A 25,970-nucleotide genomic window follows, 5' to 3' on the forward strand; every position below is an offset into this window, starting at 1 on the left:
GAGAAACCAGTACAGTTGGAACAGCTTAATATGGGCCAAATATAACGTGCCTTATCCAGGAATCGAACCACATATCGGCAGTCCCAAATAGCCAGGCCACGCATTCAGACTAGCTAAGATGCATTTAGAATCAATACACGAAATTTTAAGGGTGTTTAAGAAACTGGAAAGGAACAAATAATCTGAATAAGGATAGTGTAATAATAAAACATGAATAATTAATTAACAATTTATTGATACAAATAAAATTATGCGTAACAAAAACAACAAGAAATGCTTATAATACAAAATGTACTTAAATGCTCTGTAGAATACATTATCAAAAAAATCAAAGTTTTATTTCAATCATACAAACATCAAAACTATTGTAGAAATATAGATATAACAAAAATACAACCAAATGGCAGTAAAAGATAACGTAACAATCAAACTTGGTAACTTTGCCAACAGTCTGTCTTTTCCAGCTAAAATGCTGAACACAATTAAGTAAAATTTGACTCTTATATAGCTCACATGTCTTGCATAAACAACTTTGTCAAATATCTACTGTAGTCTCACTAGACACCAATAAGGTAGCACTTTTAGGAAGAATTTGACATATTTAGAACATGAATTATTAATGACTTTGCAAGACAATGTTAGCATTCTACGGCATAGTTGTCAAGTTTGACATTACGCTTTGAATTCGCCTAAGGTTATACGCAGAGACGTTTATCGAGACATGTTATTATGAACTCCTACTCAAGCATCATTTTCGTTGCAACTAATAACTACTAGAAAAATCTTAAATAACGTCGCTTCACCAGGAAATACACACTTGGCCTAAACGCTTGCGATCAACTAAGTAGTTCGTTAATAATATAAATAACACACACTAATTCCCTAATTGCATATTTTAGGATCTATGATAATAAAACGTATGTAATTTTTCTACTAATTAAATATTTATGCAAAAATCATACGCCATATTGTTATTCAAACCACGAATAGTATGCTAACACGCCACTAGATGGCATTACACACAACTAATCGAGACATTTTAATTTTTTTTTATTATTTTACAGCTGAATGTCAACACTCAATTTCTAAATATCACTGAAATATTTTAAGAAATAACTTTAAATATTTCAGTGGTATTTAGAAATGCGATATATATTATCGACAAAATACATAGGCCCAACGCAATCTAGTAGAGGCGCATGAAACATGGCAGCCAATGACGCGTCAATTACTTTAATTGATCTTTGCCATGCCATTTTAATCCAAATGTCATAGGTATTAAGGTTTATTTTATATCTACTTACTTATTTTCAGTATCTTAGTGGCACATCCGTTGGTTTCCGTTGCGCCTAAAATTAAGCTCTACTTAAACTTGAGATAAGTTTTAAACCGCTTTTATTTCGAACTCAACTGTTTAGTAGTGTTTAGGTTGTTATTTAATACTATCATACAATTATGTGCGCTTACTTATATTACAATATTATTTTTAGACACAGAAAAATAGACTTTACTTTATACTTCTATCGAATATTACGATATTTATCATTACTCTACTTTCAGGACGAAGAGGTGCGCTCTTTTATGTTTAGAAATTATTTAAATACACGAATACTGTTAACTGTGGCATCTTTGCATTGGCATGGTAACTTTAAACGTCTGAAAAAATACGTGGGAACGGAATTAATTTTAAAAAAATCATCAAATTCGGTTTACCTAATAAAGTTTTGAGTTAACAAACATAGAACAAAATAGACTAATTGAAAACTTCCTTTTTCTTAAAGACGTTTAAAAATATAGTTGTTTTCACTTGCATAATATTGAGTAGACGTATAATTTTAAATTACAATAATGATCATAGTTTATAAAGTACATTATTACCATTTTAATAATAAAGCATAATTTAATAATGTATGGCTAAAGTTGCCATGACAAAGCAAAGTTGCCACATTCAACCGTAGAAATAAAACTCTACTTACATCTAAAATCTCCTTAACCTATAATGATACGTTTTTTATTATATCGAGACACTGTTTTTATCATACATACAAAGATTTTATAAGACCGAAGTTTTTTCTAGTTATTTATACCTTAAAAATTATATTTACAACTACTCATTTGCTTCGAATTTTAGGCTCAGAGTTTTATTATATCTAAATGTTATTTTACTTATTAAATATAATACTTATTACTAAAAAATATTCAAGAGAAAAATCAAGGAAAACTTAGAAAAATACTTCAAAAAAGCTGTAATTATTTTATGACAAAATATGTAGATGTATTCTGTTAACATAAAAACAACCGAATTGAGGGCCTAAACGGATTTTTAGTTATCTATTAATCAACTCTGCTATTACTATTAGCATTTGATATTATAAGTATTAAGTATACCCAAAGCGAAAAACGATTCAAACGATTATTAGTTGAATAATACATAATACAATCCTAATAATTTAATAACTAATATTTACATTATTTAAGCTTTTGTGCTTTTTCACTTATTTATCCATGCCAGTTCAACGACTTTTTTATTATGATCTATAATATTTCTACACTAACTATGCTAACTAAAACCTAAAAAATATTAATCACTAATATTAAAATTATTTAAGCTTTTGTGCTTATATTTTCACTTAATCTAATTTATCCATGCCAGTTCAAAGACGTTTTTATAATTTTACAATCTTATACTAAACTTAAACAACTACGTATATTTTATAATGTAATAATGAATCGCCAAATATAAGCTCAAAACTCAAGAACGGCTCAACCGAATCTAATTATTGTTTTGGTAAACTGTCTTTAAAACACGGGAAATGATTTTATGGAGAGAAATAAACAAAAATGCAAAGAAAATCGTGAGCTGCGTGGGTTAGCTAGTTAACTTTGAATAGGAATTGAACCAACGAAGCCGGGCCTGGCCGCTTTTAAATAAATTAAAACAAAAACAGAGATAGTAGAGTCACCAAAGTATTTGTCTTCCACCAAGCGGTGAAAGGTTCCTACCCAAGGTAACACAACAATGACTTTCCGAAGTTATGTGTGTACTAGCTGACCCGCGCAACTTCGCTTGCGTCCAATAAGAGAGAATGGGTGAAATTTTTCCCCGTTTTTGTAACATTTTTAACTGGTACTCTGCTCCTTTTGGTCGTAGCGTGATGATATATACACAGACAGACAGACAGACAGAGTTACTTTCGCATTTATAATATTAGTATGGATTAGAAATAATTTACTTGTAACAGATAAAAAAAAACGTGGGCAATAAAATACTTACTACTTAAACTATGTACTTAATTATATAAGCTTTTGTGCTTACCATTTGACTTAAACTAATTCATGCCAATCAAGGACTTCCTTTTATATAAATAATATTATTACTATCTTATACTAAACTTAGAATATTTTAATAATAATATAAATATATAATATGCTGGTTATCTGGGGACACGGCAGTGCCCCGCAAGTCGAGCAAAAAAAGTCTTTCTTACTTCATACAAGAAAATATGTTTGAAAACAATCGGATAAAGTCTATAGAGTCTACACATATAAAGTCTACAGTCGGATTGAATAAATTTAGAACTGATCTAGTATGATAAATAAATACGAACAAATTATTACAAGGGAATTATCTGATTCTTGTTTAAAAGTGATGAAATCGAACTTAACTATATTAACATTGCAAGAATAATACATACATGTAATAGTACCTACATATATACTATTACGCCTTCTTCGACCTGGGAAGATGCATTAATATTCTAATTTATGCCATTGACCTACGATTTTGTATTGAATACAAAATATTATATTTACAATCTACTCCTAATTTACGAATAAAAATGTGTAACTCTAAATTATAATTGTGAATCTACTAAGTTGTTTAACTATAATCACAAAAGATAAATTTGAAAAGTACTGCCGGAAATAAAGTACATAACTGAATAAAATAATTATTCACTAATTAAATGGACCGGAAATCGAACTCACTAACCAAAATATGAAATTTACAAGTTGAAAATACGACTTAAGAAATGATAATGAGTAAGTAACATTATAACTATTTTTTCTATCTACACTAATGTAAATGTGGCGTGAGTCATAGCGCAACTTTCAAATGTACAAACTTATTAACTAATTATTTCTATAATTATTTATTAATTAAATAACTTATATTTAATGTAATTGACGGCGCTATAAAGAGACTTTAAATGCGCATTTAATTGCGAATACTTATATTAAAAATAATCTATTTTACTAAGTATAGAAACCCGTATTCACAAATAATATTAGTATAGAAAGAAGGTTTCAAGTGAAAAGAGAGGTTTTCCGTGTTTTAGGTGGAAACGGCTGAACCGATTAGGATGATATTTGACAGGTCGATAGATTTTATCTGGGGACAAGTAAAATGAAAGTATGTTTGTTCTTTTATTACATGTAAACGGCTGAACTAACTTGGATGTCATTTGAAAGGGCGGTAGAATTTACCTTGATTAAGGATATAGGTTAGGTATTTCTTTCGTGAACCTTATGAAACGTTAAATAGATAGGTAGATATATACTAATGTAAAAGTACATACTACATGTTTCATACAAAAACAAAGATTTCTCTTCTGAATTCATATTTCGTTAATTGTTATCTTTTTACATAATTTTTAATATTCAAATAATTTATTGTCTAGTGCCGAGATAACAGAAGCTAAAATAGTTTAATAGGTGTTAGAAATATTCGTAAATAATATAATTTATCAAAGTAAAATAAATCTTTTTCTACTAATTTTCAGTCACGCTTCGCTAGATGGCATTACTATCTTCGTTTGTTGTAAAAATCGCTAAAATATTATTTGTGAATACGGGATTAAATTCTTTAACTAAGAATACCTAATAATTATTACTTTCTAATTAGTAATTACTTACTTATATACACTAAATCCATATACGGCTGAATATCGCTCCATTTGCTCAAATGTACAATATTATAAACTAATTATTTCTATAGTTAATTAATAATTTAATAACTTATATCTATTGATAATTGACGGCGCTGTAAAGAGACTTTATGGCGCGTTTAGCGATACTTAGTCTCAATAATATAATTTAATATTAATATACTAGATTGTTTTTGAAATATCGAAACATATTAAATTTCATACTCAATAAATGGAAAGGTAATTCTATAAGTTAATTAAGAAGTAATTTCGAAAATAAAAGCAGATGTAATCCCGAGTTGTTAAAATTCAAAACAATTTGCGCAAAATGCATTGATTTCTTTACGTACATTGCAAAAAAGTTGTATTCTGATACATAATCAATTTATTATTATTAAACTATAAAACCATAATCAATCAAAAAGTGCAGCAATTTGTATGAGGAAATTACATTTCTGAAAGGCAAAGAAAATTAATGTAAATGTTGAAAATCTGTTTTGTAACTTCAAATTACCGAATTGCTGTTAAAAAGTATTGAAGATTTTCGATATTTCAAAGACAATTTACTAAAACTATCTTAGATTTAAATTAAGTGATATACTATGTACAAACTACTTATGTGCTTTGATTGTCAGGCCTTTGGATACCTTAGTATTAGGTTAAACCTATTTATTTTAACAACATTATTTAATTTATTATAGAAACAACTGTTTAAATAAATAATGTACTTTTGTATAAACGAAAAATGAGTTCAAAATACATTTCGAGACCGTTTTAAGTGGTTGTTTTGCAGTAATTTTAAATATAATTTTGGGGGCCAAATTGTATTAATTTGTTTACTGAGTAATAGTCAAAATCAAACTATTTAAACCTTTTCGAAAACATATTGTGCAACGATTACAAGGAAATGTATTTTTTTAAACTGCATTGAAGTTAGTAATATTGAGTTAAAATTAAGATTTTTTTATTGGTGTATTGAATTCAGGGGAAAATGCGTGTGGCCAACAGTGCGACAAAAATACTATAAATAATATCGAGATTAGAACTACAATTATTTTTCTATATCTACTTACCTATAATATATTATTAATTTTTGTCCGTACTTTCCACTTTAAGTATTTTCTCTATATTTTACAAGTTTTCTTAGCCCTTATAGATAATAAGTTACACTATTAAACATAACTTACATAAACATTTGACTGATTTATCAACTTAGTACCGGATAATTAATTTCACCTGAAGATAAAGTTATTAGTAACAGATAATAAGGTTGTTTTGAAATTATTGTAATGATCTTATATTTGCCAAGATGTTATAAACGATACATATATTACGGAGTGAAATTAATCTGTCTGTCTGTTTGTATGTCTGTCTGCCATCTGTTATGTATGTTAATGGTTTAATGAAATGATGATCCCAGACTAAGTAAAACCATTTTAGAAAATAATTAGCACCTAACTAGTCAGAAATAGGAAAAAGAGAGAAAGGAGGTTTTTAACATCTCGGCAGCCATTTTGACAACGGTGTAATTTTGTATAGATAATTTAAACAAGGGATATTATTGCCACTGACGATATAATTTCTATGAAACTTGAAAAGATTTTAAGAAGTTAATTTTATCCTGAAGATAAATAAATATAGAATACCTAATAACTAACTTAAATCTATTCTAAATCTAACTCGACGCATCAAGTGCGGAGACTTGCCTTAACTATTTTTTTCATCAATTTTCGACTTCCATAATAATACAACTTATAAACTAAACCACTATATTTTATATAGTTTTAACTACATTAAGCACAAAAATATATATTTTTTACTAACTAATAATTAATTTTAGATATATTTTCTACTTAATTTTATACTAAATAAAGGTAATTTGGTTAATACAGCCTATTAAACAACCTTCACAAAAACTATTATTATTTTGCGACTAAAACAAAAAAATAACAACCAAAAAAAGCGACCTCATTTTAACACAACTTAACGCCCTTTTTCAACTGAAAGAACCTTAAAACTACTATAATACATACATAGATACATACATACATAAAATTACACCTCTTTCCCATAGGGAGAACTAAGCTCAAAACTAAAGAACGGCTCAACCAATACTACTTATTATTTTTGTTAAATTGTCTTTTAGACACGAGAAAGGTTTTAATGGAGAAAAAAAATACAAAAAATTCTGCAATTACAATTCGTTAGCAGAGCTGTGCGTGTCAGCTAGTTAATTATAATTTTAATAAATCGTGCTAAGGCTCACTACTAAGGTTGTCAGACTATGAAGATAGAAATAAAATAAATTTAATATTTTAGACTTACCTAACTTAATTCGATTGCAAGACATTGAAGTCCGATTTTCATTTAAATTTACAACAACTATATCTAATTAGACTAGTTTTTACACATTATTTTAATTATAAACTTATATTATATGATTATTTCAACTGTCTTACTAACGAAATAACTAACGCAAAAGGAAGAGGCAGAAAACCACGTAGATAGAATTCCGACATAAAGCACAAATTATTAGAGCAAAATTCGACTCTAATATCATTGAAATATGGCTGGTCATTTAAATCTATATATATAAAAGAAAGTCGTGTTAATTACACCACTTATAACTCAAAAACGGCACAACAGATTTGGCTGTAAAATTGGTAGGGAGGTAGCTTAGAGCCAGGAGATGGACATAGGATACTTTTTATCCCGCTCGACCGTGTTTGAACATGCTAGAAAAACAGAATATGGAAATAACAACACCAATTAGTCATGATCTCCTGGTAGCTGTGGATCTATTTTCCGATCAGAATTAGGCCTAAAAACAACAACAAACATTGTATACAAATTGTATGACATGCTCTTTCCTCTTGTGTAAGTTATTCCGCAGTCTTACTTATAAACGTCATTTAAGCTGTGTATTAGAACAATTTATCACTCAATCAATTTTGAAACTGTATATGAGTAAAAACTATAACTAATTAGGGCTTACACGACGTTTTATAATAAGACAGTAATTATAAGACATTAATTACAAAAATAAACTTACATTTATTAAACGGCAACACAGAATCTACCACACAATGTTACCAGCTCAAAAAATCTTTCCTACTATGATAAAAAATCTACTACTGTACATAATTTTAAGAGCGTTTTTACACCAGACATGTTTTAAAAGGTTTCTAATTCCATAAAGTATTATATTATTAAGGGGACATGATGGATAGAATGCTTATCTTTAGTAACTAAACAATGGATAGAGTTGGTTATCTATGACGCTTATCTTTAGTATCTAAACTGTAGATAGATAGGTTATTGAAAACAGTTGTTATACTTCAATTGAAATTGCTATCTGAGTTGGTTATACAAAGCAAACTATGACACGGTACTTAATGCTTATCTTTAGTAACTAAACAATAGATAGATAGGGTATTGAAAACGGTCGTTACATTTAAGATCAGAAAAGTAGTAAATTCGGAAAACTCACTCCATTATTCTACACATCTGATATAAAAACACACTGACACTTAACTACAAGCACAAAACAGTCACTAGAGCGAGACAAGAGTCTATACACGGCGCGAGTGCGAGAGGGACGTAATTCAAGGACTGGTGAACGCGGTGGAGATGTCCTTGAACACTTGTCGCTATGCTCTCTTGAAGTAGTGCTCGTCCACTCGCTTGGCCAACGCGACCAGTGTCTCGTGTTTACGTGGACTATATATCATCTATCTGTGGTATTGTAGATAAAAGCATTGATTTTTAAATGAAAACTTGTTTTTATGACCATTTTCAATGTGTCGAATATAACAGACAGATAGTTTTGACGTCAAAATTATCTATCTTTAACTGATTTTGATAGGAATTGCTATCTGAGTTGGTTATAGAAAGCGTAGCGATGAATTGACAGATAATACTTATCTTATGTAACTCAATGACATGATGGATAGAATGCTTATCTTTAGTAACTTAACTATGGATAGAGTTAGTCACCTATTATGCTTATCTTTAGTACCTTAACTGTAGATAGATAGGGTATTGAAAACGGTCGTTACACCTAAGATCAAAAAACTTACCCCATTATTCTAAACATCTGATATAAAAACACACTGACACTTAACTACAAGCATACAAAACAGTCACTAGAGCGAGACAAGAGTCTGTAGACGGCGCGAGTGCGAGAGGGACGTAATTCAAGGACTGGTGAACGCGGTGGAGATGTCCTTGAACACTTGTCGCTATGCTCTCTTGAAGTAGTGCTCGTCCACTCGCTTGGCCAACGCGACCAATGTCTCGTGTTTTCGGACAGTTTCGGCCAGTTTGCGGCAAGGAAGACGTGTGGTTATTATTGTGAATACGTGGCCGAAGACCAGGGCGTCTAGTTCTGTTGGGCTGGAACAGAAAAAAAAGATTATTTAGTAATTTGACCTTAAATTAGGTGGTATTAAATATAATGGAAGATTTTTTAAGAATTTGTTAAATTAGGTGGTAGTTGAAATAGGCGTCAAATAGCTTTGTATCTCTGAATAAAGCCACCATTTGTTCCTATATTCACACTCCTCTAAATGTTTTTAGATTTTTACCTTCCTCGTAAGGGCTCGCTGTTATATTCATATACACAAAATTATTTGGCGCGTAGACACTACCAAAAAATGACTAAATTATACTTATTAGTACTTATTACATGGTAGTAAATTGGAAGTCAAATAAATATTTCAAGTTTTTTTTATGAATTTCAATGTAGTGCTGAAATGTGTTTCATAATTAACTCTTAATTACAGTTAATGTATAAATGATATTGATCATATCTATACTACTGCAATCTGAAATTGGACATTTCCGTATATAATAACATTTTTTTAAATTTCATACATTACTATTATGAAAAAGTACTACTAATTTGTATATTATAATGATAAATTTAATTACTTATAAATTAGTGGACCACAAATATAAACTAAAATGTCATCTTTTAAAAGAAATTAAAACTAATATACTTATTTTATTACACTATGTACATACTATATTACAATAAAACAAGAAACTCACATATAATTTGCCATTCTGCATAGTCAAATATAATTAAAATCTATTAAATAAAAAACAATAATCCATTTTTATTAATTAAATTCCTTCTGATACACATATTGTTGCGTTTCATTTCACACAATAAATACTTCAACTGAACACGTCATAATAAATACACACTATATAATAAATAAACTGAAAATTTCAGCAAATAAGAACATAAATAACAGCATTTTATTAATTTAAATACGGATGTACACTTGGAAAATAATCATATTTAAATAAACTCGAAACGGTGAAAAATCGCAATGATTATTTCAATATTTGAAAAAAATATTGTTATTTATTTAATTATTCGAAAGGAATTATGAAAGCTAGGCGGTACTCGAATAAAATAATTTCACTGTATTGGTAATAACTTTGCATAAAAATGCCTTTTGAAATTTCGTTTAACCCTTTACAAAAAGTTGCTAAAGTTCTTTGAGCTGTACTGTGACAGTATGAAGATTCGCTTCTAGGTTTTGAAGTATCACTTTTAAGCGCCTAGTTTTGGCTAAAGTTGCGACACTTCGCTAAAGTTCCGAGTTGTCGCTAAGTTGCGACATGTCGCTTAAGTTCCGACCTGTCGCTACGTTTCCAATATCTGCTTAAAACGTTCTGCACAACAGTTCCGAGCTTAAAATTCTGAGTTATCGCTCTAGTTCCGAGTTGTCGCTAAAGTTGCGACATGTCGCTAAAGTACCGGGTAGTAGCTAGGTTTTCATTATCTGCTTAAAACGTTCAGCATAACAGTTCCGAGCTCAAAATTCCGAGTTGTCGCTCAAGTTTCGAGTTGTAGCTACAGTTGTTTGTACTCCGTATTTGTGTCGCGACATTTAATCAATGTCAGCAACATAGTTATGTGTCGTACTACGTAGTCTCAGATAGTTTAGTAAACTCTCTACACTTATCTCTTCGTTACTTGGCAGTTTTAACGTACATTTTGAATCTGTAAACGAAAATATATGGTACGGGAATCGGTTAGGAAAAGGAGGAGAGAGCTATAAATACTGTTATTGTATTATTTCGTGGGATTTAAGGCCTAACCCCTTCCTTAATTTAGGAGGAGACCCTTGCCTAACAGTGGGATAGTAATGGATTATGAAAAGAAAACAGCACTGAACAGGAGACTGTTTTGTAAAGTCTATTGTTTTTAACAAATTCTTACATCGAGATGCGTTATCACCACGAAAGCTCGAACATTTGAGCTATGAACTTAAGACGATTTTGGGATTCCAGACAAACAATATCTGCACTTTCGTCATTAGCTTAGTTCGGTAAGGGCACCTCGTTAGGTCGTGGACGCATACCTAAGCATACCACAGTTATATCATATTCGTGTGTCAAAAGAACCATCAGTAAATCTAATTTACGTGACCCTCTTTAACAAAATAATGTAAAATGGCTACCGTATTGATTAAAATATTGAAAAAATAAATCAATAGAAATAAACCTGAAGATCCCGCCGAGCTGGATAAATCCGACTTATCTGAAGCTTGTCCTTTAGATAACATGTCTACGTTGATCAGTGTTTCAGTGAATTCTATCTCCATTTTCTTACTGATAGACAAAAATAAGTAATGTAAATAAAATATGTAGTTTGTAAGAAAACATGTTCTAGTATGGCGAGATTTTGCTCTACACAAATAAAAACGTCTAGACAATTAAAAACAGGGATTTTTTTAACATTTTAATGAATACTTGAAGAACAGTCCTTTTTATTGCACTCAAAAACATTTTCGCAAAAAAAAAATACTGCGTACTTTTTGCTGTATTTTTCACAATGACTTCCAGTGAGTAAAAAGGACCCTTAAGCTAATCTTTACTAAGTTTAATATAGAATAGAAAACTAAAACATGATTTTTTACATCTTAAATCTAACCTACATTTTTAAACAAAACCCATTACCCCATCCAATTCATCTACAGTACAAAAATCTATCAAAAAGTACTATGTAAAGGTACCTTGAATCAGTCTCATTAGACTGCACACAATCGTTCTGTGTCTTGTCCTGCGTGAGATCACTATCAACAAACTCGTCTTCCGGTAACGTCTCAAGCGAGCCAATAGTATCACTCACATCATTCTCAGTTATCGTGTCCAGATAGTCGTTCACCTTTAAGTTATTATTAAATAAATAAACGTAAAATTATATTATTTTATGCAACTGAACACCAGTATTTTACATGGAACTGCTGCCTGTCGGACCTCCACAACCCAGTAACCTTTTATTTTGCGTTAGAAAAATGTATTACTTCATGTCCGGCCCCAGGGAGGAAAGCGGGGGTCTGTCGGGCTCTCCCGCCGGCTAGACGTTCCGGCTAACTTGTGCATAACGACTAAAAACCTGACGGTGTTCCTTCCACGGTCACCTTAAGGTGGCCAAGACGCGGTACCTCCAATCGGATACTCCGCGTCCCAGTAACTTGGGTTATAACACGATACCTCTCGGTTAAACTGGTTGTCAGACTTAAAAACTTCAAAAGCTATAAAAGATCTTCGAAAATGACAGCCAGGACCCACAATTTTATGTGCCTGTTTACGTGTTTCGGAAACACGGAGGATCTCAAGGATCGACCCGTGATTCATTTAGGTAAATTTTCGATATCGTTTTGAACTTAACTGAAAACAACCTTACACTTTGTTCAACGCCGAGAATCGAATTGTAGACTCTAGACTACCGCAGTACAAAACCAAACAATACCTTATTATCAACATTATCCTTCGGATAGGCAATCACTTCGAAATCTATTTTCTCCGTGTCTGAGTCAATTCGCTCCGAACAAGATTCGTCTACTTTATCAAGTATATCGTCACAGATCTCTAACATGAAGTTGTATCGGTCCTGATCACTCTTAGACGACTTGCAAGTTATATTGCCTTCTTTTGATGTCATTACTATTATTTGTTTCGAAGCGATTCTACAACTTTTGTGCTACACTAACTATTGCCAAATGGCTAGCTCTATAGATATAACTAGCTGACCCGCGCAACTTCGCTTGCATCACATAAGAGAGAATGGGTCAAAATTTTCCCCGTTTTTGTAACACTTTTTACTGGTACTCTGCTCCTATTGGTTGCAGCGTGATGATATATAGCATATAGCCTTCCTCGATAAATGGGCTATCTAACAGTGAAATATTTTTTCAAATCGGACCAGTAGTTCCTAAGATTAGCGCGTTCAAACAAACTCTTCAGCTTTATAATATTAGTATAGATTACTAATCAAACAATACCTTAGTATCAACATTATCCTTCGGATAGGCAATCACTTCGAAATCTATTTTCTCCGTGTCTGAGTCAAGTCTTTCCGAACAAGATTCGTCTACTTTATCAAGTATATCGTCACAGATCTCTAACATAAAGTTGTATCGGTCCTGATCGCTCTTAGACGACTTGCAAGTTATATTGCCTTCTTTTGATGTCATTACTATTATTTGTTTCGAGGCAAACGGTTTGAAACCTGTTTTTAAAGAAGTAATTATTATTTTTTAGTTGGTTAATTGGCAAATCTATATAGTTAAGGTTTCTAATGCAGCAAGGTTCAACAATTACTGTAATTATTCAAATAAATTGAATGTTTATGCAACTACTTTTCAAGCAACTGGATAAAATAATTAATGTATAACCATAGTAAACTAATATTGTAGTCGGCGCGAAATGAGGGAAAAAAATGTATTGTCAGTAAAAAGTTAATTAAGAATTTGATTAAGAAATGTTGTATGCAGAATAAACATTATTTTCTTATCGAAACTATATGGGTTCCATAGACTACGGAACCCTCAAAATAATAAGTCACTTCTCTTACTACACTTCTCATATACCTGTATCAATTAAAGTAAATTTCGACGGCAGATAAAATTTCCGGGCTATTTTTTTTCCTAAAATTCTACGCGACTGGCAAAAATCTAGTTTTTCTAAATTCCCGGGCTACTTTTTTTCCTAAAATTCTACATGTCTGATCAAAAAACTATGTTTTTCTACGTAAATCTACTACAATAACATTAAGTAGTTCACCGAATTCACCGAAGACGTCCCTATCTCTGCTGGCGACACTGTCCTTGCTGGTCTTCTTGATACACAGCCGGGACTTGATCCTGGTGCTGCGCTCTGATATGGTGTGTTCCGGCGTGAACCGAGGACGGACCACTTGGAACGCTTGGTAGATTAGATACTCTTCTTGTGGCTACAGAAATAAGACACTTTTGCAGTCTTGTTAACGCTTTGAGAGTACCCTGAGTTTCATTAAGTAACCTCAGTTAGTTTAGTTAACCGGGTTTTGAGTAATCGGAGTTTGTAATTAACCGGAGTTTGATAGTAGGTAGCTGTTGCTGATTATGTTATCGGAGTTTCATTAAGCAACTGTAGTTTGAAAGGAGTCGAATTTTGCGAGTTACCGAAGTTTGTCACTAACCGGACCTGAAGAGTAACCGTAGTTTGACAGAAACCAGAATTTGACAGTAACCCGAATTTAAGAGAAACCAGAATTTGAAGGTAACCCTTATAATCTAACGCAAGATTCCCTATAAACAGAGTGCGGCTACATTCAGAGTGTAACTAGAATCTGAATATAGCTACAAGTGTGTATCTCTGCTGGCGACGCTGTCCTTGCTGGTCTTCTTGATACACAGCCGGGACTTGATCCTGGTGCTGCGCTCTGATATGGTGTGCTCCGGCGTGAACCGAGGACGGACCACTTGGAACGCTTGGTAGATCAGATACTCTTCTTGTGGCTAAGAAGTTGAGGAATCTGATTGATATTCTCATTGGCCCTACCTTCCGAACTGTCCGTAAATTCACTTATTGCATGTTTGACAGTCATAAGTGTCTTTACAAAGATTTCAACTAAGAACATGATTAAATTTGCAGTCTGTTTAATATGGGTGTAAAAGCTACAATCAAATAATAACAACGAAAAGGGCTAGATTAATTAACTCAACAATAATCGGAGATACATATACTGTAATATGAGCGTTACTCAACTCAAGCGGAGTTTAACTACAAAGATAATTTAAATTAGAAGTTAATACAACAACTAGAATAATAGGCTACAATTAGTTTTTAACTTAAATCTTGGACAACTACTATATACCAAAAATAAATTATAATACGAATGGTAACGGATTTAGGATATAATCCTAATTTGACTACAAAAATAACTAGGAATTATAACTACAGTCGTAGCTAATACTATGAAACGAACAATATTACGATCAAAGTATCAACTTTTTCAGTTAACAACTTATAAACTTATACCGTCATGGTCATTTGCGTGACACTGATCATGCGCAGCAGATGTCTGAGTAGCGAGCTAGTGATGGGCTTGATCATGAGCGCGGCCTTAGGCCCCCGCGCCGAGAGCAGCGCGCGCACGTGACCGAACACACGCGCGTCCAGGGGGGTTGGACTATGACACCAGTTACGAAGAGAAAATGAGGCAAAGTACCCAATATCAACACTCTGTGGCATGCCGAGACTTCCTAAGGCATGCTTAAGGACGCCCAAAAAGTCTCCGATAGCGTAAGGTTAACTAAAAAAGCCTAGACATATTTTGGCTTGTACCGTCGCCGATATACTTTATTTAATCTAAACTAGGCTGTTGTAATGGCATTCCTAAGCATGTCTCGACATGCCTGAGGATACCTCGGGAATATTTGTCATTGTGCCGAAAGTCTTTTACCCTGCCATATCGATAATGGGCTTTACTAGGTTTAGTAAAGTACGGAAGTTGCATTTTACGTGACACAAGTTTGGACTACACAAATAAGGTAGTTGGGAAGTCAGGAGAATCCAATTGGTCTAAAATATGATAAGTTAGCAGTGATGACATCAAACTCAGTCAATATTTCATTAAGTAAACCGCAACTTATCTAAAAATAGTGATACCGATCGTAGGTAAATTAATGAATTATACCTATGCAGAATGGCAAACGTAAATAAAAGAAATCCGCGACACGTCACTTCCTATAATACAATATATTTACGTATACATACGTGCACGAAACGTCACTTCCTATAATACAATATATTTACGTATACATACGTGCACGAAACGTATACGTGTACGTACCCGCTGTAATGTATGAAATTCTAAAACAATAATTAAATATTATTGTGTAAGTGTACTCACGTGCTCCCAAAGAAATAGTCTCTATCGCCGAGGCGTTGACTGAGCGAGTTACAGCACTGCTCCACCTGAAATATATTTATTTAGCATTAGCACAAAGTTTGTAAGGTCTCCTTGAATATATACTACCCTTTTAAAAACGTGCTACGCACAACAACGCGGAAATCTGACACTGCATAAACGATGCCCAAAATCACCTTTTTAAACCCTAGGGAAAATCTCCTGTTCCCTCGAAAGTTGAGTGGTTTATGTTCCTCCTACCACGCTAATGGCGGTGGGTTCGTACCCAAGGCAACACACTAATGACTTTTCGCAGTTATTATACAGTGAAGGAACATATCGTAATACCTTGCATGCCTGAGAGTTCTTTAGAACAGTTTTAAAGATATGCAAAGTCCCCAACCCGCAATTGGCCAACGTGGTGGACTCGAGGCCTACTTGGGTAGTCGACTGGTTAACGAAAAATTATTTATCTCGTACTCGTAAAAAGTTCATCTAACATGCTCAAACTATGTAGCTTTTTTCGTAAATAATGTTGAAATTGTAATTATTACAGACTGAAACATTTTATTACACACTCATTTGATACCAACGAAAATATAAAATAGTGACGTCACTACACCGTATTTCTATACTAAAATGTGTTTTTCACATTTCATAAAGAGTAGCTGATTTGACTGGTAGGCAACTACCCTTTTACAAGAGGTGACCCTTGGCCAAGAGTGGGACATTAATGGGTTAAATTTAATTATTTTATTATAAGCCATACTTACATCAGCCAGAACCTGTTCGAGTGTCTTGTCATACCAGTGGAGGGCTTTAAGCCGTTTGATGACGTTATTGCGCTTAGCCCTCGTCTGCAGCCAGCCCAGCGGCCACGGGTACACGGACGAGTTTCGAACCTTGGTCACCGCGTTGAACGTGTCGTTGTCCACCCATGATATGTACAACTGGAGATAATAACAAAGGATTAGTACTTAATATCTGTAACTATAACTAGCGGCCCGCCCCGGCTTCACCCGGTTTAAACAGCTACCCTCTTACACATAAAAATATATGAAGTTATGAAAGGCTTATGAGTTTTGTTTCTTTCACTCTTTAGCGAAATGAAAAGGAGAAAACATATTATAGTAGTTTTTTAACTAAAATAGGTTTATAGTGTGTTTATGAATAAGAGGGTTAGTTTAAAAAAAGTCCTTTACAACTTTTACACTTAAACCTTCTTCTTGAATCACCTTGTGTATTGAAAAAACTGCATCAAACTCCTTTTTTGCGTTGGGTACTTTAGAAGATCTAAGCATACATACAAATAAAGGGAGAGATTTTTTTTTTCAGTCTTCTTTAGCATTGTTAGTAAAAGTTGTTTAAGTAAAATTAACACAAGCTAGTATTTCATACAAAATCCTTATAAAACATTAACTCACCTCAGCATTAACCAACACATTAGTAATGAGACTCATATACGCCCTCATCTCGGCCTTCTCCTCCGTGGACAATCTCCCGCAGAGCGAGACGCCCTTGTTGGCCGCGAACTGCACGATAGGCTCCAACTCCGACACGACGAACGCGCCGCACTTGATGAACGGCACTCGGCCTGATGGAGACATGAACTCTGCGTTCCAACGCATTTCTACCTCGAAAGGCAGGTTGCACATCTGAAATAAATAATATAAATAAACTAGCTGACCCGGCGAATTTCGTACCGCCTTAGGGCGCGTTCCCACTATGTCGTGACGACAGATAATGTGTAGATTTAAGTGTCGTGGCTTATATGATTAAATGGAGGTGTTCACATATAGAACGACACGACTTACTGTCGTCTACGACATTTTTTGCAGTGACGACAGATCTTGACAGTGGGGTCGGCTAGATGCGACAGTCACTAAACAATACAATTATTTGACGACAAGCAATCGTTATAATGGGAACAGCTAGACACGACAGTCGTCCAACGATAAATTAATCGTTACGACATAGCGGGAACGCTCCCTAAGCGAGCAGCCTCGCGAGGCAACATCATCATTTTCTTTAAAATCGAAATGAGCGAGCAGAGATATAGCCTCGCGAGGCTGCTCGCTTAATGTGGACGCGGCCATTTATGAACGGAAACTGCTTGTACTAGAGAAGCTCGTGGCTTAGGTTGCAAGTTACGATTATCTGTCGTCACGCGCCCTTAGTCTGGACGGGACAAATGAGGGACTTGTTTGTCCTCTTACCTTCAAGAAGGCCTGTACAGCAAGACAGCTGGCGTTGTCTGGCAGCAGAATCTGTTCTACCTCGTATGGCTGGAACAGTTTCACGTTGTCCGGCCATGGCTCTTGGGCTACAATAACAGATTGTTTTAAATTTTGTCTAAATGTGTTTGAATATTAATGAGTTTCGCTATTTAATGTGTCGGTCTCTTTTAAATAGAAGACAAGAGTGTTATTAGCTATCAGAAGGCCTATTACAGCTGAATACGAAATTGGAACAACGCACGAAAATTCGGATGTATTTTTCAATTTTTCAATTGATTTCGAGTCTTTGTTCGAACGAATTTGATATTTTGTTCTCGCTATGGATAATTAAATCTGGAGTACTTTTTTTACATGGAATTGCTAAATCTTAGCTCAACTTAGGAAGTGTATCAAAATTACCTGGTGTATTTCCATAAACTAACACTGACTACAGGCTACCAAGTTTTGTTGAAAATGGCTTGAAGCCAAATCTCAATATTTACAATTTGTGATCATTAATTTAAAATTAACAAGTAAACATGAGCATTCAAAATAAACAGTTCAAATCAAACAACATAAATTCCATTTTCCAGTCAACATGGATTTTTGGATGGCACACTCTTTAAAATAAAACTGTTGGTAAATGGAGAACTTGCATATATGATAGACAACTATTTATTACATAGGATCTTCCATAATCATATACTAGGGTTATAGGGAAATACTGAGCTTCAAATCCATACTAATATTATAAATGCGAAAGTAACTCTGTCTGTCTGTCTGTCTGCTACTCAATCACACCTAAACTACTGAACCAATTTGCATGAAATTTGGTATGGAGATATATTGATACCCGAGAAAGGACATATGCTATATATCATCACACTACAACCAAAAGGAGCAGAGTACCAGTAATTAATGTTACAAAAACGGGGAAAAATTTCACCCATTCTCTCTTATTGGACGCAAGCGAAGTTGCGCGGGTCAGCTAGTAATAAATAAATATTATTGGACAACTCATATAACTATTGTGTTGGCGGGTTTGTGACTTTAGTGTATTAAAAAAAATTAAAAAAAGTTTATCTATCAACAGATAGTGTATATTGAATATGAGTTTAAACAATATTGAATGGATAAACTACCGCTAAATGTATTCAGAAGGGTAAGTCTTTCAAAGCATCCGTGAAGTTTAGACTAACAAATTATTCAGTCAACACATCATCTACTATTAACACTGACATACTTCTCTCACTATCTGATACAATCATTATAAATATAGAAGTGACTACTAAGAACATGATGTCATTACTATTATAATATTATAATGTTGGCACTTTAGTATGATTTATATACATTCATGGCCAAGAATTATATTTCTGAGAGATACATACATAATACCATTCCTGTTACCCCCAAAAAATATAGGCAGAGTGGAGTGGTATAATAAACACCCACCAATTTCACTATTTTTAAAATAAGTTACATGGAATAGGGAGTAAGCTAATTGCCATATAACAGGCAGAGGTGTGATGAATTTTATACACAAAAAAAAACTATGGTCATAAATTAAGTGTGAAGAAGTCTGTCTGGTAAGGGAATATAATATTGCCATAAAGGGTTTTTTCATGAAGCCTAAAATATTTTTTTTCACTGTAACAACTTGGACATAGCTATCATAAGGGTTTATGTGAAACAGAAATAGGGGATTTTAATGGAATAATAATATGTTCCCAAAAATTTTACAAAACAGGTAAATTTTATACAGAAAAAGTAGCCTTTCTAATCAGGCTGTTTTATACCACATTCCTTACAGAAGTAGCCAGAGGTTGTGTAGGATCCCCCACACATAAAATCACTTAAAAATATAAAATTTAAATTTTCCTCCTGAACAAAATTTTAAGACCTCACGCTGAATTGTAGGAGTTTAACAGTCATGAAAAAATATGTGAATAGCACAATATTAAATATTCAATCATACTTAAATTCATAACAATGCAATTTTATCGTTGCTATGTGATATGCCATAATCATCTGACAAAAAATAGTCTGATAAGAATCATTTTTATCAATGATGTAAGTTCATTAATAAAGGTGGACATTGTGCTGCTATTAAATATAAATAGTCTATAAAAACTTTTTTTTATAAAAAGAAAACGTTTTTACCATACTCCATAGTCAAAGTGGGATGGGCAGACACCATTGTGAGGTTATGTACAAAAAACACAATAAAAATCAATAAAAACTGTCCGAATGTCAATGTTAGAATATAGCACGAACAACATATACACACTAAATCACTCTATAGCATAATTTCAACTTAAAACCACACACGAAACGTAAATTTTATACCAAAAATCAACGGGTCTTGAAGGTTTAATTTCATAGCTAGAACGTGTGTAGGACCGCGTCCGAACGCTCAAAATGACGCAATACCAGTAATAGGTATTATTTAGGACACCTTGGTGCTAAAATTAAATATTTGTGTCAAACAAAACAATATCAATTTTGCAAACAAATTATATAACTACTCCATGTTTATATAGGCAATATATTATAGATATTTAACTCACCGTTAAGCTGAGTTATAATGGAATCCGTTAAATGGAATTCCGGCATACTATTTATGTTACTTTAGCTTAAATAAGTTAACAAAATATATACTTTTTCAGAAATTATAAAATAGTCCACAAAATATCGATATCACATTCATTCAAATGACAGCTTTCATTGTTAGCTATATGGTGTTGCCATAAAATGCCATATAGTTTTAAGAATAAAAAAAGATAGGTACCATTCTTTTTTTTAACTGTAGAACCTAGGTTAAAATACCTATTTATTACTGCGTTATAAGAATAAGTCAAAGACGTTAAAAAATGATAATAATTAATATTTAGGCGGCACCTCACTTCCTGCAAATAAAAGTAAGACGAGTCTCATTCTTTTGATAGTAATTAATATACCTACCTATTGTACCTATGTATACATAGGTAGCAAAAAAAATAAAAGAATTTTATGTACGAGTTTCTAATGAAGTACATACCTAATATTTATATTATATCATTACAAAATAAATGAACTTGTAAACCTTTCAAAATTGAATAAGTACCTAGTTTTCTACCCAAAGGATGGGTGTGGTATGTTTATATTAAGCAAATAGGAACTCTATAACACATTATTTCGTGATTGCTTCTTAATAAGTTAGGTAATCCCTATATCTAGGAATACTTACCCATTTGAATAAGTTTTGTTATGTTGTCACCGACACATGCCACATTATTATTCAACAAATTTATCCCGAACGCGAACTCTTCATCATCAAAAAAATCAAATGGACGTTCTGGAGGTTCTGCTTCTTTATCCTTTGCATTTAGATTCGATTTAGAAGTTATTAGATCTATGTATTTATGAAAAATAGCTTCTCCTTTACTTGCTGGTGATGAGGATCTAGGGGTTCTCGGAGTGCTTGGTGTACGAGGAGATTTTGGAGACCAATCTGATAGAGTACTTCGAAGCGGTGTTTCTTTTCTCACATCATTATTCCAAACATTAACGCCACTCATAATTAAATTTTGTGAATTTATCCAAATTATTATGTATTTGTTGTTGTCAAATTTAGTCGAAACGTATGAAAAGTTTTTAAAGCTTATTTTTCTTTTTCAAAGTTCACGCCAAAAAAGTTCCAACTTTTTTCTGATGGTTCATGACACGGTACCTATGTACTTGATATGATTTAAAAGGAGACAATATTCATATCTGTATTGTTTTATTCTTAATACATAAGTAGGCTTTCTTCAATTACATATAATATATTTAAGTTAAAAAATTGTCGCCAATGAACTACTACCTATAATATGTAAACTGCGTTGGCGTTGTTGCCTAAAAACTCACAAAACAATAAAAACACTGGCAACACCAATGAGACATTTTGTGTTTGTGGATTCACGTTTATTTACGTGATAGTCTTACAAAATAAGAATAATTAAGTAATTATTAGTGTAAGGACTAAAAAAACATACAAATATGGCAGATGTACTAGATATTGAGAATTCTGAGGAGTTTGAGGTTGACGAAGATGGAGAACGTAAGTAAAATTGTAATCGTGAATTTACTCTATTTTGCACTGATTTTACGCCCTAATAAGCACTTTTTGGCCTGGAAGTCTATCTTTGAATATCGTAACAACCGTTTATGTGCTTGTTCAGGCTATATTTTCATAAATATTTGTTAAAATACAACATTTTTTTATAGGTTAACTTTCTAGTTCATCGAACTTTATTTGGGCGCTAAATTCCGTTTCTTCTGTCGTAATTTAACACTACATTCCTTAATAATTGACGTGCGTTGTATATCTGTTATTATTTGTGCTATTTTCAGAGGGAATCGCTCGTTTGAAGGAGAAGGCGCGAAAACGTAAAGGCAGAGGTTTTGGTAGTGAAGCGGGAAGCGGTGGGGCTTCCGAAAGAGGCAACAGAGGAAGGTAAAACAATATACAATCTATCTAATAGTTACTGTAGTTCTAGATTTTAATAATAGGTACATATCTATCCATGTTTACCAATAACACAAATAATTATTGCAAAACACTTAATATTGTTTGTCTATCAGCAGTTGTGTGTTTTAGACATTGTGTGTAAGATATAAGGTCTTTTGAGACAATTATAAAGTTGTATTATGATGAAAAAGTACATCTATTTAGTTCTTCATCTTGTACTAATGTACTAGAGTACTGTTTGGCACTAAAATAGTATGAATTAGACCTTATTACACCTCTCTGAATGTTTGTCCAAACTGTAGGCGGTCCGAATTTCAGGCATAGCATGCCTGAAATTCGGACCGCCTACAGTTTATACTCCTACTACGGTTTATACTCCACTCCTCATTATAATAACACTATAGTAAACATACCTATGTAAACAATCTTAAGATTTAGACAAAATATGAAAGGTTTTATGTTAATTATCTTCTATTTTAATCCACAGATATGACAGCCTAGCACCAGAGGGAGATGGCAACACACCAGGCCCCCAGCGGTCAGTGGAGGGATGGATCTTATTTGTCAGCAATGTGCATGAAGAGGCTCAGGAGGAAGATATACAGGTAATAAACAATTTTTTTTTATCCTGTACTGTCCCATTGTTGGGCAAAGGTCTCCTCCAAACTCCTCCACCGGTCTCTACCCTCAGCCATCTCCTGCCACCCTTCCAGATAGGTGTCCAAATCATCACACCAACAAATTTATCAGATGTTTTTTATACAGAGTTAAAATATTCATTAAAAGCAAGCTAGAAGTGGGGGGAAGATGATATTTAGTTCAATTAGCATAGTAGCTCAATCACATACCTGCTAGCTTCATCACCATTACACAGTACATGGGACCAGCCATAAGGATTTAAAATTTCAAGCAAAAGATGAAAGTTAGGTCTAACACTGGCTGTATGCCTAAAATGTTACTGTTGGAAAAATATGTATGTGAATTCAAGATTTCCTTAACCAATTCCGTGCGGAGGTCTTTTTAGCAATCTTTAGTGCCTGGCGTCAACCAAAAATTCCATGATGCCTCTGGGGCACCAAGCGCCAGAGACTTTGATGATGCCCCTGAGGAATCATCCGCCATGAGTTGTAATTTTTAGCTTTTTCTCGTGTTTCCACTTGTTAAAGAATCATTTGCCATTGTGTATTGGATGTAAGCGGTCAGTAAATTCGTTCAGTGCGTTTTAAAGTGACAATCTGTGTGTTTTTATGGAAATGGAAGGTGACTTACTAGTTTTTATCAGCTGTTGTAAACCTTCGGGCATTATTTTATGGATATATTTATTCAAAATTATTATAAAGAATTTGTTCACGTACCATTTGAGTTTGCAGCGTGGTGTAACTCGTTTATAGTTATATTTTCTATATTCCAGTGTTTTGCAAATCACATAACCGAATGGGAAGTCCGATTCTAATAAAACAAAAATATTCTACTCGTAACCGTACGTCGTACTTACCTACAAACACTTGTTTTATTTGGATAAGAATGTACCGAAGTGTATTTTTATTGATAAAATATCTATGTCTACCTCTTTAAAAATGTGGATTTTTGTTAGGCATTTAATTGTCAATCTTTTTATTTTATTGTAGAGTTACCCAGAAAAAAAGTGAAATAGGTATATTCCTCAGTCAGAAGTCGAAACTCAATGCGACGATGACGACGTGTTTTATGAGAATTCACAAACTTATGACGATTGGAAACCAGAAGTGAATGAGGATAGTGAAATATAATTATAATCAATAATAAAATGTGTCTCGACAACTTGGTTTACAACCTCTGAAGTTTGCTAATTTACGAAATTACTTGAAACGAACACTGTAGGCATGATATTGGTGACAAATAAAGACACTTTTATTTACGGGACTCTTTTGGCAAATGTCGTTTTAGCCGAGTTTTTTATATTTTAGTTTTGTATCCTCTCGGGCACCATACGCCATACGCAATAGATTTACATGGTGCCTGTGCGGCATCATCCGCACGGAAACGGTTAATGTTATCATTTTCATAGCATACATGCCTAACTTGCAAACCAAAGTGATTAATTTTTCAAAATTATTTTGGGATTGGAATCTTGATTTTTCTAAATAGAAAGTGTTGGTCTCTTAATCTACTAATATTTTCTCAATTACTGATTTTTCGTTTTTCCAGAACCAGTTCTCAGAGTTTGGTGAGATCAAGAACATTCACTTGAACCTGGACCGACGTACCGGATTCCTCAAAGGTTACGCGCTCGTCGAGTACGAGACGTACAAACAGGCGGCTGTAAGTATAAATACATATTACCTAGAATATAACATTAAAAATTATTTATTTTAAGAAATCTTTCCATGGACATAATATATGAAACTTAGAGCCACCACGCCTCGGAGAGCACGTAAAGCCGTCGGTCCTGTGCCTGACCTCAGACTGGTCGTGTCGGTTATCCGTCCCTCCGGGTTATGAGAGCAAAGGAATAGTGAGTTTACCTGTGTATTGTGCACACACTTTGACACTATAAACAAAGTCCTGCATCGTTGGCCAGTTTCAATTAAACTGACCGCCGTAGCCGCATCGGCAAGGACATAATTAATCGTTTCACCGTTGCAATACATAAAATGTCATGATATTATGAGATGTTATATAAACTTTGATACTTATGTATTGTTTCAGAGTGCCCGCGAAGCTCTCGACGGCGCGGACATCCTGGGACAGCCCATATCCGTAGACTGGTGCTTCGTCAAAGGACCCACCAAGGGACATAAGAAGAGGCGATAGAATATAACTTTATACTTATAAACGTTGTTATTTATTTAACGGTCTGTGTGACTAACGAACTAAATTGACTGCCACCTTAATAGGTAGCTTTATTGCCAGTATAATAATGAGATTACGAAAATACCATGAAACTATGATAGAACTCGTGCATTCCTGACCAAAGGTATCTATATTATCAAATGCAATTTCTATATAGAGATAGGCAGATATAGGCAAATGTTGCCGAGATATGCAATTTTATTTCGAAATAATGTCTTATTTCAATCCCTAACTGAAATTATGACAAAGAAACTAGCGATTTTCGCTCATGATTAACCTTTTCACCGCCAGAGTAATATTGAAAATCG

General features: G+C 33.3%; 2 protein-coding genes across 6 annotated transcripts; one reads left to right on the forward strand and one right to left on the reverse strand.

Annotated features, from left to right (window-relative positions):
- Window positions 1-217: 217 nt before the first annotated feature.
- On the reverse strand, window positions 218-21,930 carry LOC142984486 (metaxin-2). 5 transcript variants are annotated; one of them, XM_076132124.1, is made up of 10 exons: window positions 21,568-21,930; window positions 18,339-18,445; window positions 17,547-17,777; window positions 16,896-17,072; window positions 16,126-16,190; window positions 15,252-15,402; window positions 14,022-14,181; window positions 13,232-13,458; window positions 11,960-12,111; window positions 10,195-10,944 (listed from the first exon to the last, which is right to left on the reverse strand). In XM_076132124.1, exons 1-10 carry the CDS (start codon window positions 21,896-21,898, stop codon window positions 10,914-10,916), a joined length of 1,632 nt encoding a protein of 543 aa, XP_075988239.1. In that variant the 5' UTR covers window positions 21,899-21,930; the 3' UTR covers window positions 10,195-10,913. The 5 variants fall into 5 exon arrangements, with proteins under 5 accessions (XP_075988241.1, XP_075988242.1, XP_075988239.1 ...); XM_076132123.1 differs by having other exon boundaries at window positions 14,013-14,181; XM_076132125.1 differs by lacking the exon at window positions 21,568-21,930 and adding an exon at window positions 20,909-21,052 and having other exon boundaries at window positions 10,197-10,944; window positions 14,013-14,181.
- Window positions 21,931-22,233: 303 nt separating this feature from the next.
- On the forward strand, window positions 22,234-25,645 carry tsu (40S ribosomal protein S12 homolog tsunagi). The gene is made up of 5 exons (XM_076132319.1): window positions 22,234-22,419; window positions 22,713-22,815; window positions 23,318-23,435; window positions 25,018-25,131; window positions 25,519-25,645. Exons 1-5 carry the CDS (start codon window positions 22,359-22,361, stop codon window positions 25,621-25,623), a joined length of 501 nt encoding a protein of 166 aa, XP_075988434.1. The 5' UTR covers window positions 22,234-22,358; the 3' UTR covers window positions 25,624-25,645.
- Window positions 25,646-25,970: the final 325 nt, after the last annotated feature.

Source organism: Anticarsia gemmatalis, chromosome 27, assembly GCF_050436995.1.
Source record: "Anticarsia gemmatalis isolate Benzon Research Colony breed Stoneville strain chromosome 27, ilAntGemm2 primary, whole genome shotgun sequence".
Taxonomy (NCBI): Eukaryota; Metazoa; Arthropoda; class Insecta; order Lepidoptera; family Erebidae; genus Anticarsia; species Anticarsia gemmatalis.